We start from the raw sequence: 13,538 nt of genomic DNA on the forward strand, positions 1-13,538 counted from the left end.
ATCAAAAAGAATAAAATACCTAGGAATAAGCCTACTGAAGGTGGTAAAAAACCTGTACTTGGAAAACTATAAGACAGTGATGAAAGAAATTGAAGACGACACAAACAGATGGAAAGATATACCATGTTCATGGATTGGAAGAATTAATATTGTTAAAATGACCATGCTACCCAAGGCAATCTATAGATTCAAAGCATTCCCTATCAAAATATCAAGGGCATTTTTCACAGAACTATAACAAATAGTTTTAAAATTTGTATGGAAACACCAAAGACCCTGATAGCCAAAATGATCTTGAGAAAGAACAGAGCTGGAGGAATCACACTCCCTGACTTCAGACTGGACTACAAAACTACAGTAATCAAAACAGTATGATACTGGCACAAGAACAGACACATAGATCAGTGGAACAGGACAGAGAGCCCAGAAATAAACCACACATTTATGGCTAATAATCTACAACAAAGAAGGCAAGGATATACAATGGAGAAAAGACAGTCTCTTCAATGGTGTTGTTGGGAAAACTGGACAGCTACATGTAAAAAATGAAATTAGAACACTTCTAACATCATATACAAAAATAACTCAAAATAGATTAAAGACCTAAATGTAACACCAGAAGCCATAAGATTCCTAAAAGAAAACATAGGCGTAACACTCTGACATAAATTGTCACAATGTGGGACCTCCCTGGTGGTGCAGTCGTTAAGAATCCGCCTGCCAATGCAGGGGACACGGGTTCGAGCCCTGGCCAGGGAAGATCCCACATGCCGCGGAGCAGCTAAGCCCATGCACCACAACTACTGAGCCTGTGCTCTAGAGCCTGCGAGCCACAACTACTGAGCCCACGCACCACAACTACTGAGCCCACGTGCCACAACTACTGAAGCCTGTGTGCCTAGAGCCTGTGCTCCACAACAAGAGAAGCCACTGCAATAAGAAGCCCGCGCACCACAACGAAGAGCAGCCCCCGCTCGCCACAACAAGAGAAAGCCCGCGCGCAGCAACTTAGACCCAACGCAGCCAAATAAATAAATAAATGATAAAGTTAAAATAAAAGATTGTCACAATGTTTTTGGAGGTCTGTCTCCTAAAGCAAAGGAAATAAAAGCAAAATAAACAGATGGGACCTAATTAAGCTTAAAAACTTTTGCGCAGCTAGGAAACCATCAACAAGCCCAAAAGATAACCTACTAAATGGGAGAAAATATTTGCAAGTAATACGACCTATAAGGGGTTAATATACAAAATATTTAAACAGCTCATACAACTCAACAGCAAAAAAACAAACAATCTAATTTTAAAATGGGTAGAAGACCTGAACAGACATTTTTCCAAAGAAGACATACAGCTGGCCAACAGGGACATGAAAAGATGCTCAACATCATTAATCAACAGAGAAATGCAAATTAGTACCACAATGAGATATCACCTTACACCAGAATGACTATCATCAAAAAGAACACAAATAAATATTGGTGAAGGTGTGGAGAAAAGAGATCCCTTGTACACTTTGGGGGGAATGTAAATTGGTGCAGCCACTGTGGAAAACAGTATGGAAGTTTCTCAAAAAACTAAAAATAGAACTCTCATATGACCCAGCAATTCCACTCCTGGGTATATATCAAAAAAAAAAAAAAATCCCCACTAATTCGAAAAGATACATGCACTCCAAGGTTCATAGCAGCATTATTTACAATTACCAAGATATGGAATCAACCTAAGTGTCCATCAACAGATGAATGGGTAAATAAGAGGAGATAGATATATATATATAAAGTGAACTACTACTCAGCCATAAAAAAAGAATGAAATTTTGTCATTTGCAACAACATGGATGGACTTGGAGGGCATTATGCTAAGTGAAATAAGGTAGATAGAGAAAGACAAATACTGTATGATATCGCTTATTTGTAGAATCTAAAAAAAATTTTTTAAACTAGTGAATATAACAAAAAAGCAACAGACTCACAGATATAGAGAACAAACTAGTGGTTACCAGTAGGGAGAGGGAAGCAGGCAGGGGCAAGACAGGGGTAGGGGATTAAGAGGTACAAACTACTATGTATAAAATATACAAGCTACAAGGATATATTGTACAACACAGCGACTATAGCCAAGATTTTATAATAACCATAAGTGCAGTATAACATTTAAATATTGTGAATCACTATGTTGTACACCTGAAACTTATATAATCTTGTACATCAACTGCACACCAATAAGAAAATTATTTTAAGGAAAGGACCAGATCAAGAAGGTCTTGTACACCAAGCCAAGGAGTTGAAACTCTAACTTGAGTGACAGTGGCAAGCCAGGGTGGTTTGAAACAAGGCAGTGACAGGTGAGATTAGAGCAGTATTTCTCAAAATATGACACCTGGAAGAACATCACCAGTAGTATATTTGGAAATGGGTTAGAAATGAAAATTCTCTCCCCCAGCCCAGACCTACTGAATCAGAAACTCTGGGGATGGGCCCAACAGTCTTTTGGGGGGTTTTTTTGTTTGATTGTTTTTGTTTGTTTGTTTGGCCGTGCCACTTGGCATGTGGGGTCTTAGTTCCCCAACCATGGATGGAACCCGCACCCCCTGTGCTGGAAGCGCAGAGTCTTAACCACTGGACCACCAGGGAAGTCCCATGGCAGTCTGTTTTAACACACCTTCCCCTCCAGGGGATTCTGATAGATGCTAAAGTTTGAGAACCACTGGATTCAAGTTTAGAAAGACCACTCAGTCTGGGGCTGGGTGTCTGGGTAGGGAGCTACTGCAACACTCCAGGAAATACGATAGTGAGAATTCATTTTTTCATTTAACAAATACTTGTTGACCATCTACTATGTGCTAGACACTGTTCTAGACACTAAAGATTCAGCGGTGAGCAAAGCAAAGCCCATGCGGTAATGGAGCGCACGTTCTAGTGGAAATAATATCTATTGACATCGTTTATGCAGTTCCAGATGCTGTCCTAAATACATTTAGGTGTATATTTATTTCTTCATCCTCACAACAACCCCATCAGATAGGTACAGTTTTTGTCTTCATTTTACAATTAAGGAAACTTAGTTTAAGTAGTAGAACCCAGATTCAAATCCAAGGTCATGCCCTAGATGCCAATGTCCTAGGCACCATGCTGTACCGCTTCCACAGCATCATAGTGGCAGTGGTAGTGAAAGATATTTATTCAGAATATATTGTTTTAGTACCTACTGAGTGCTAAGCACTGTTCTAGGAATTTAGTTAACAAGATCTCTCTCTTGATGGAAACTACATTCTAGTGAAAGATAAATAATAAAATTAAGAAACAAGCAATATAGGGCTTCCCTGGTGGTGCAGTGGTTGAGAGTCCGCCTGCCGATGCAGGGGACAAGTGTTCTTGCCCTGGTCTGGGAAGATCCCACATGCCGCGGAGCGGCTGGGCCCGTGAGCCATGGCCGCTGAGCCTGCGCGTCCAGAGCCTGTGCTCCGCAACGGGAGAGGCCACAGCAGTGAGAGGCCCACGTACCGCAAAAAAAAAAAAAAAAGAAAGAAAAAGAAACAAGCAATATAAAAAAGCATTATGCTAAGAAAAGGAAAAAAAAGAAGCAAGCAATATAAATAGTATATTAGAAGGCGATAAGTCTTGTGGAAAAAAGAAACACGAGAACATAGTAAGACAGATAGAGAACGTGATGGGAAGAGAGAGCTACAGGGATTGGGATGGGCAAGTTGAGATATCAACAAAGACTTAAAAACAAGGAAGTTAGCCAAGGGAATAAATGAAGACCATTCCAGGCAGAGGAAGCAGCTACATCTAAATCCTTAATGTGGGAGCAGGGCGAGGAACAGCCAGGCCAGTGTGGCTGGAGCAGAGTGATCCCCGGCTACAGAGCAAGGGAGGAGGGATTGCATGCAAATCTTGTAGGGCTTTGTTGGTTTTTACTCTGTAAAACGGGAAGCCATTGCAGGATTGGGAGAGAGAAATGACATAATCTTGTTTAGGTTTTAACAAGATCGAACCTATTGTTTTGTTGAGAATGGACTGCAGGGGACAAGAAGAGCCTGTTGGGAACTATTGCAATAACCAGAGGGGGAAAGGTGATGGTGGCTTGCGCTGGATGGGATCAGTAGAGCCAACAGGTTTTGCGGATGGATGGATATTTTGCTGATGGAGGGCCAGAGAAAGTGGACTCTAGGGACCACCTACCGAAAGGGGGAGAGCGTGGAAGGGGCAGGTTTGAGGGTGGGTGCTCGGAGGGTGGCTGTTTTGGACAACCAGACAGACGTTGAATACACGTTGGTTACACAAGTCTAGAATTTGGAGAGAGATCTGGTCTAAGGAAATAAATTTGTGAGTTGTAAGTAAATAGGCAGTCTTTTAAATGATTAATAATGTAGGTAATGTTGGGAAAAGATAAAGCTATAGGTGTCATTTCTCATAGGTTTACTAATTGTCAGGCACTGTGCTCGACCCAGTGGACTGGCTCATTTAATTCCAACAAAATAAGAAGAGGTGGGACAGATAGGAGGTATCTACCATCAGGGACCAGAAGCACCAATGGTCTCTGTTCTCTGACCGGCTTTTTTAAGGAATTCCGTCTGTGATTGATGCAGCGGCAAGCAGTCCTCTCTCCACCTCGAAGTGGGGTTGAGAAGTTGCAAGGCTCCACCCTGCGATCGACTTTCACTCTCCAAACTGGGCCCCGCCCACGCGCTTGCGCACAAAGGCCCGATCGCAGGGGGCGGGGCCTGAGCGAGCACAAAGGGGCCTGAAAGAGTTGAGCGCTCGTGCTGCGCTGGGCGTTGCCGGGCGAAGCGAGTGTCGCCGAGGCCGCTACAGTTGGCCTCTCGCTGGCCCAGCCCAGCCCACGGATCCCGAGTGGAGAACACGAGCACCACCGGACTCGCTGGCGAGCTCCCAGGCGGGGCGCCCCGGCCTCTCAAGGGTGGCCGAACGAGGGTTACCCAGGCGAGCAGGACCCACGGGTGAGTGGGCGCGTCACTGCGGGGGGCCGGGCCGTGCCCGCCCCGCCCCTGTGCCTGCCAGGCCCCGCCCCGAAGCCCAGGCTCCGCCCCTTCTGCCCCGTTGCTCCTTCTGGGTACCTGAGATATGTCCACCTCGCTCCTCTTCTTTCTCGTTTCCTCTTTTTTTAGGAAGGGTCTTTAATTTCGAGTCTCCGTAGTTTCCGCGCCCCCTTTGTCTTTAGGGGTCTCGATTCTGGGGGCTCCTTTCTGAGTTCCTCCTGCAGGTCAGTCATTTGATCCCAGGGTTTAGGATACTTTCTCCATCTCAGCCTTCTCTAGGCAGATTTTACCTTACAGACGTGATTGTTGATTTCTGGAAGAAGAAAAAAAAAAGTTTGAGGGACCAGAGAAGCCCCATCGGTCAGCTCGCGGGGTCCCCGAAAGGAGGGACTTTCTGCTGTGCAGATGCACACTAGCACACCTGGACCATGGACCACCAAGGCCTGTTATGGAAACCAATTCTGTTGTTCAGCTGAACCCCCAAAAACTTTGGGAAGGGAAGTGTAAGAATTGTAGAGATAATCTAGTGAGACCTCTTCTCAGTTCAGGAAGCAGAGGCCCGAGAGAGTGAACTGACTTGGTCCAGGTTACATGCTAGTTAAAAGGCCCCTCCGCCGTATTCTGCTGTGTCTAGGAATAGAAAAAATAAAATGGGGAAAGAAATGGAAGATTAGCCTTTCTTATAGCTCTTGGGGTTTTAATACGACTATAAAAGTAAAAGCACTTTTCAGAGCTAGAAGAAGGTGATGGATGGCTTTTTGCATAGAAGGGAGTTTGAAATTACATCAAAGGCTTCTGTTAGACTAAAACCTCAGATTGTCACGGACTTAATATTGGTGGGATTTTTAAATACCCACATAAACCCTAATACTGTTTAATAAAATTTGATTTTTGCAAACTAGAGAGTCAGGCATTGCCATTTCCTGTTTTTCCAGACACAGCTTAGTATTACAGAGGTCAAATGTATTTTATATAAATTATTTTTTGCCACAGCTGTCATTAAAGAAACCACTAACTTTCGCAGTGCTGAAGGCTACCAGCAGAATTAGTGCTGCCAGTGAATTTCTGGGAACCACGGAAATCTTTAAGGAATTTTAAGTTGATCTTTCCTAGTTTTAGTTGCATTCTGTTTTTAATAAGTAGTAAGTGGTAAGATAGACCAAAAGAATTTACACCATCACCATATAGTATAGCCACTAGGGTTCCTCTTATGGTGAAAATACACTCATGTCCCCTTTAGATATTTCGGGAAAGCAGAGTATTGAAATCCCTGATATGTTTATTTATTTATTTGGCCGCGTGGCATGCGGGATCTTAGTTCCCCTGTGCAGGGACTGAACCTGTGCCCCCTGAAGTGGAAGCACAGAGCCCTAACCACTGGACTGCCAGGGAACTCCCAAATGCCTGATATGTTTAGGGGGATGCATATTTCTACTGAGAAAAATGGCGATTTCCCCAGTAGTTAAGCTGAATGCAGCATATTTTTCTGCTCTATTAAATGTTTGAAAATGATGAAAGGTTACATAGATAACATTTAGGAGAATACTTTTTTTTTTTTTTTTTTGCGGTACGCGGGCCTCTCACTGTTGTGGCCTCTCCCGTTGCGGAGCACAGGCTCCGGACGCGCAGGCTCAACGGCCAAGGCGCACGGGCCCAGCCGCTCCGCGGCGTGTGGGATCCTCCCGGACCAGGGCACGAACCCGTGTCCCCTGCATCGGCAGGCGGACTCTCAACCACTGCGCCATCAGGGAAGCCCGGAAAATACTTTTTGAATGACTTTGAGTAAATAAAAGTATTTTATTATATATCAAAAAGCCAAGCCTCAAGCAGAAATGGCTTGGGTGAAACAAAAATTAAGATAGTATCACTGCTGGGCTTCCCTGGTGGCGCAGTGGTTGTGAGTCCGCTTGCCGATGCAGGGGACACGGGTTTGTGCCCCGGTCCGGGAGTATCCCACACGCCGCGGAGCGGCTGGGCCCGTGCGCCATGGCCGTTGAGCCTGCGCGTCCGGAGCCTGGGAGAGGCCACAACAGTGAGAGGCCCGCTTACCGCAAAAAACAACGACAACAACAAAACATAATAAGCATTTGTAATTATAACTGAAAAAATTCAAAACTTTGAATTCATTTACAGGATGAAACCTACTTTATTAGGTCTGATTTTAATGTATTTCAGCCAATAGAAACGTATTTAAATAGAAGAATGAATTCAAGGAATCATGGTGAAAATTCTGGGCACTTTATTTTAATAAATGACTGTAACATATATTAATATATAATAATTATATAATATTAAAATATACATATATTGTATATAATAGGTATTATATAATATTACATATAATAATAAATGTTAAATGAATGATATATTTTGGTAATAAAATAAGAAGTCACCAAAAAAACAAGTGCAAGATTATGTCTTTGAAAAACTGGCTATACAAGTTTGGTGACTAGACTGTTACGTGAACTAGAGCTGAAAATTTAATTTTAAGGACTACATTGTTTTAAAGTCAGGGATCTCAGTGTCAGGACAGCCACACAGCTGTCATTGACTGTGTTAATAGTCCATCTTCTCACATCAGGACACAGTGGCCTAAGTCAGTGGACTGCAGTGACTGGCATGTTTCGAAACAGTCAAGAAAAGGAAGAGGAAGAAACCATTGCTTCCCAGTAAGAAGAAAAGGAAGAGAGTGAGAAGACTGATCTTACATTCCCTTAACGGACAAAAAGGGAGATAAAGTTTTGAATATGATTAAATGAAATGGTGGTGGGATATTTTGACAATCTCCTGAGCAGTTAAAACGAGGAGTGTGATTTCAGAAATGTATAAACTATTGTCTGAAATAGCAGAATTAGTCTGCAGCATTTAGGACAGCACTCTATAACTCTGAATGCAATTTTATGTATCTTTCAGGGTTGATTTTATTTTATTTCCAAAATAGAACATGAATCCTTCTCACTCTTGGAATTGAATGTTTAAAAATCTAATATATTTACTGGGATTCTTAACTCTCTAATTTTTTTTAAATGCTAGTTTTGTCCATTCTTAAAGGGATTTCCCAAACTGTCACTATTATGTTATCTATTAATGTTGTTTTCACATTTTCAGAAATAACTGGTAATAAGACCTCTGTAGCCATGGCTAGTTCTGACTTGAAACCAAAATCAGTAAGTCATGCCAAAAAGTGGTCAGAAGAGATAGAAAATCTGTACAGATTTCAACACGCAGGATATCGAGATGAAATTGAATATAAACAAGTGAAGCAAGTTGCTATGGTAAGATTTATGCCTCTACAAACCTGAACTCAATATGAGTTTGTTAGGTGGTGAAAAGCACTAAAAAAAAAAAAAAAAAAAAAAAAAAAACCCACCACCAGGGCTTCCCTGGTGGCGCAGTGGTTGAGAATCTGCCTGCCAATGCAGGGAACACAGGTTCAAGCCGTGGTCTGGGAAGATCCCACATGCCGCGGAGCAACTGGGCCCGTGAGCCACAATTACTGAGCCTGCGTGTCTGGAGCCTGTGCTCCACAACAAGAGAGGCCGCGATAGTGAGAGGCCCATGCACCGTGATGAAGAGTGGCCCCCGCTTGCCACAGCTAGAGAAAGCCCTCGCACAGAAACGAGGACCCAACACAGCCATAAATTAATTAATTAATAAAAACAAACAAACAAACAAACAAAAAAACCCACCACCAGCAAAGAACCAGAGAATACTAAAAGGGAATTCTACTCCAGCCTCTCGTTTTACTGATGGGGAGCTGAGGCCCGGAAGAATGATTTTCAGGCAGACTGAGGCAAGAGGTGGTTCCTCAGCACAGAAACATTAAGAATTTTCTAGCTTTTACTGACAACTGCGCTGTGAATCTTTTATGGTAGACCATCAAAGCAGAGTCATTTTCTCTCCCTAAGGTAATTCTATTATCAGATATTCAGTTTGCTGTGGAACTATTATTTCTTTCCTGTTTCTTTTTTATTTTTACCACAAATTATAAAGGGGTTAAATTCTTCTTTAGGTGACAAAATCTCCCGACTTTGGTTGTGTATTCCAGACTTTCTTTTTCTTTTAAGAAGATGTTGGGGGTAGGAGTTTATTAATTAATTAATTTTTTTTTTTTGCTGTGTTGCATCTTCGTTTCTGTGCGAGAGCTTTCTCTAGTTGTGGCAAGCGGGGGCCACTCTTCATCGCGGTGTCCAGACTTTCTTGAGAGACTAGAGACATGGTTTTGCTTTTCAAAGATTATACCAAAATCTAGATACGGCCCCAGTTTATAATGTGATTTTTTTAATTCATTTATTCTACTGAATACTAGGAGGCTGAGTTCGGAAGGATATTATAGAATATAACATAGTATTCATAAATGTATTTTAATTTTTAGAGCTGAGGTTGCAACAAAGTGTTTATTATTAACTTGTTTTTTATTTCTGTTTTATGTTTTTTTATTATTAACTCACCATTGTTCAGAGACTAATTCTTAGATGGGTTTTTCAGATCCCCATATTCTTTTTCTTCCTTCATTCTACTCTTTGATCTCTACTTAACACGTCCTAAAAAAGTAGATAGGAAAAAAGATGGAGGCAATACAGAGCTAAAATGTAATAGACTCTTTCATTTAACGGATGTTAATTCAGTAGAGATTATGAGGGGTGGTAAAGAATGAAATTAAACATACTGATCAAATGAGGGTTTGATGGCTGACTATGACTTTCACATATCATTTCTTCATATCTACTAGCATTTTACTCTTTGGTCCCCATTACCAAAAGGGAGTTTTCATTACTCTATCATCTGTGGCTTCTAAATAGCTGTAAAACACAAGCATCAGCATTTTAATACAGTTCAAACATAAGCTTCATGCACTTGCCTTAAGATTGGGATAGGCAATGCCCCTGAAAGGTGTGTAAGACCCAGGATCATATAGGCAAGGTGATCACACAGGCGCTGATGCACCTACACCACCAACCACCCCAGAAACTGTTGCGATTGAGATCAGATAAGAGATAAGAGACTGAGATAAGATCAGATTTAAGGGAACACAAACAACACCCTTAAAGGGGAAGTCCCAAAAAGCACCTGAGCGTTGTGTATGTGTGTGTGTGTGTGTAACAACCCGATCCACTGTATGACTTGACAGTTGTAGAGAGGTTTTGCATTTCACTTCAGTGTATATTTACTGGGTACCTGCCATGTGCAAATTTCTGTGCCAGGTGCTTTAAAAAAATAGATATAAAAACAAGTGCCTGACCTCAAGAAATTTGGAGTACAGGATTTGGAATCAGTCTGCCCAGGCTTTGCATCCTGGCTCTCCTCCTTGGCTAGGGAACCCTGAACAAGGTTCATAACCCTTACTGAGCTCAAGTGTAAAATGGCGATGCCACTGCCTGCTTTAGAAAATTGTCTCAGGAACTAAATGAAACCATGTGTTGCAAGTGCCTCCCATTGTAGTGCTCAGTAGTAGTTTGTTGAGTGAATGAATGGTGTTCAGTGAATGATAGCTTTTATTATTCCTGTATCTTGGAGTGGAAGATTAAGAGTGACGAACAATAAAAACTTATGCAAGTGAAAATATATGCCTCCCAAAATTAAAGGAAGATAAAATTTTCTTCCTTCACAATCTTCCAAAAGGGCTTCATGCCCCGAGAGGCATTTGCAGTGGGCCTTAAAGGATGGACAGGAGGATAACTGAAGGCTTGCCTTGATTGGCAGTGGTCTGAAGGGTTTGGGTGATGTTCTTGTCCTTACCTAAAGCACATGTCCTTATGGGCACTATTAGTGCTTACTGATCTCCTGCCCAAGGAGCGCTGACTTGAGGACCATATCACCCGCCTCCACCATTCTCTAAGGAATTAAGGTTTCCTAGGTTGAATGGGAGTGATGGGTAGAAAGCCAAGAAGAAAAAATTATGAAAGAGCAAAGGGTTATAGAAAGAAAAAATCCTAGAGGTTGATGAGGCAGAACCAGCACATCTGTTTGGAAGCCCCCCCGATTTCCTAGGGTGAGGCAGCTGGAAGTAGGACCTCAGTCCTTGTCTTCTTTGAAGAAATAATTCAGCAAAGTGACAAAGATTGTGAAGCAGATAAAGTGTTCATTGGGAGTAAAGTATGTGTTGAAGAACACACAGGCAGACTCAGAGTTGCACGCAATAGGGGTGGCTGAGATCGCTTACATGGGGGCAGTCTTCTGGGTTACCTCTGGCCAGTTGTCCTGTTCATGCTCACAGTTGGCCTGACTCAGGGTCCTTCCTGGTGGGTGCACACGTATCTCTCAGCCAAGATGGATTCCAGCGTGAAGGTTTCTGGGAGGTTGGCAGGACATATTATGGGCTGGTGGCTCCTCTCTCCTTTGGCACCTCCCGAGACTGAGGACCTTCTCTGCGCACGTGTCCAGCTGGAAAATCCCCTTTGCCACAAGAATGAGAAGACTGTGGTCACATTGTCTTCCACCCAATCAGGGCTCTGCTCCTGCTGGCCTCTTATCTCGAGGTGTCAGCAGGAGGCTGGCTGCAGCTGCTCAGCCTGGGCCCATCTGTCTCCTTCCTCAATCCCACATAAAGTGCTGTGGGTATTTTGAAGCAGCAGCAGTGTACTGTTTCTTCACTGAATAAGGTGGTTGGGGGACCCTACTAAATGAGAGAGCCTCTTGGCCCCAAGAGGAAGACAGCGGTAACGGTATCTTGAGAACTTCTTCCTTTCTCTGCTGAGGGTAATGGAAGCAACAAAGGGCAGGCTTGACCTAAGTGATGGAAAGCATTGCTTTTCTCTATGATGTACGTGTCAGAGAGCCTGCCAAGGTTTACCAGATAGGCTGCTACCCGTTTTTGCTAACTCCTAAATAAACGAGACCACAGAAGAAAGCGAAAATGTGTTGCTAGAAAATAAAGGATGTGTGTTCTTTTGTATGCGTGGCATGTTCGTGTTCCAGTTTGGAAGCTGTGATTTATAAGTGGGGGATTGGAGAATGAGTAGCTGCCTGTAGAGATGATGTTGAAGGACAGGACTTGTTTTTTATGCCGGGAACACAAAAGCGAAATACTAGGGTCTTGACAGTGGTGGAGTACATGTCACACAATCCAGAAGCAACATACCTAACCACAGCAGAAATGCACTGACCTGAGCAAGAAAGTATAACGCGAATTCAGAGAGGAAGGGGAGGAAAATGTCCAAAAAGATCGAGCCGAACGATCAAGTAAGCAAACCAATGTGGCAAACGAGAGAGACTAGTGGGGAGAAGGTAAGAAGAGATTGCTAAGGACTACGTTCATGACCTCAATTTCTATGAAAACTTGAGTTTTCAAGTGTGAACTTGAAACATGGACATGAGGAAATACACGTGTATTTCTCTAGATACAGAGATTTTCTAGATGTAGAGATTGAGATATCTCTAGTCTAACTGCTTCCTTTAGTCACCCCTGTGGCCTGGGCCTAGCCCTAATTTCCTCCTTGGGTATTATTTTTAGAAGTTAGTAAGTAATAATGCTTAAAATAGTTTGTAAACATAAGGATAAAGTTTAGATTATTTTGAATGTTTTATCTTGGCTGCAGAGTAGAAATTTAAATCTAGAAATTGGGATCTGAATTAGTTGCCCTGCAGTATAAGGCTGCCACTTAACGTATGTTGTGTGTTTTATGTGTGTGTGTGTGTGTGTGTGTGTAAGATATCACTAAGAGCTCAAGTATTTTTAAATTTAATGTTGTACTTTAATTGTTTGATGTGACTTGTGTTTTTAACTGTTTGATAGTGAAATATTATATAAAAAGAACATCAACATTACAATATTGGTACTCTGGTTTTCAATATACAGGTAGATCGTTGGCCAGAGACAGGATATGTGAAGAAACTTCAGAGACGGGACAATACTTTCTATTACTACAACAGACAGAGGGAATGTGATGACAAGGAAGTCCACAAAGTGAAAATTTATGCTTACTAGCCTTACTTCTTTGTATTACCTGTCATTATCTTTTTAAAAATCCACTGTTTGATTCTACATATGTAAGTGTCATTTTACAAAAGACTCCAAAATGCAGACTTCAATGGAATGTTTTGAGACACAAAAGCCATGAAACTTGGTCTCTAATAATCATCCCATTCTGTTCTAAAATATAACTGCAGTAGCATTCCATTGGTGCCCGCCTTGGTCTGGTTCTTCCCGTTTTAACCGTGGTAGCATAACTACAGTAAGTCCCCTACATACAAACGAGTTCTGTTCTGAGAGCGCGTTCGTGAGTCCAGTTTGTTCGTAAGTCCAACAGAGCTAGCCTAGGTACCCGACTAACACAATCGGCTATATAGTACTGTACTGTAATAGGTTTAGAATACTTTCACACAAATAATACATAAAAAATACAAAAAATAAAGAAGACATTTTTACTCTTACAGTACAGTCCCTTGAAAAGGACAGTAGTACAGCACAACAGCTGGCATCCAGGGGCTGACATCGAGTGAGCCGGCAAGAAGAGTTACTGACTGGAGGAGGGAGAGGAGGTGGGCGATGGTAGAGCTGAAGGATCGTCAGCGATAGGAGATGGAGGGTGAGCGG

The 13,538-nt window shown here is 42.3% G+C and overlaps 1 protein-coding gene across 1 annotated transcript; it reads left to right on the top strand.

Moving 5' to 3' along the window:
• The first annotated feature begins 4,721 nt into the window (after positions 1–4,721).
• MEIG1 (meiosis/spermiogenesis associated 1) lies at positions 4,722–12,986 on the top strand. The gene is made up of 3 exons (XM_067704240.1): positions 4,722–4,963; positions 8,111–8,277; positions 12,801–12,986. Exons 2-3 carry the CDS (start codon positions 8,140–8,142, stop codon positions 12,927–12,929), a joined length of 267 nt encoding a protein of 88 aa, XP_067560341.1. The 5' UTR covers positions 4,722–4,963; positions 8,111–8,139; the 3' UTR covers positions 12,930–12,986.
• Positions 12,987–13,538: the final 552 nt, after the last annotated feature.

Source organism: Pseudorca crassidens, chromosome 1 (genome assembly GCF_039906515.1).
Source record: "Pseudorca crassidens isolate mPseCra1 chromosome 1, mPseCra1.hap1, whole genome shotgun sequence".
In the NCBI taxonomy this organism is placed as follows: Eukaryota; Metazoa; Chordata; class Mammalia; order Artiodactyla; family Delphinidae; genus Pseudorca; species Pseudorca crassidens.

What these genes read in the sequence shown, in the direction of transcription:
- MEIG1 (XM_067704240.1), top strand. Translation starts at nt 8,140, where the DNA reads ATGGCTAGTTCTGACTTGAAACCAAAATCAGTAAGTCATGCCAAAAAG. An exon ending in AAGTGAAGCAAGTTGCTATG is followed by an intron (nt 8,278 to 12,800) that starts GTAAGATTTATG and finishes TTCAATATACAG; the next exon opens with GTAGATCGTTGGCCAGAGAC.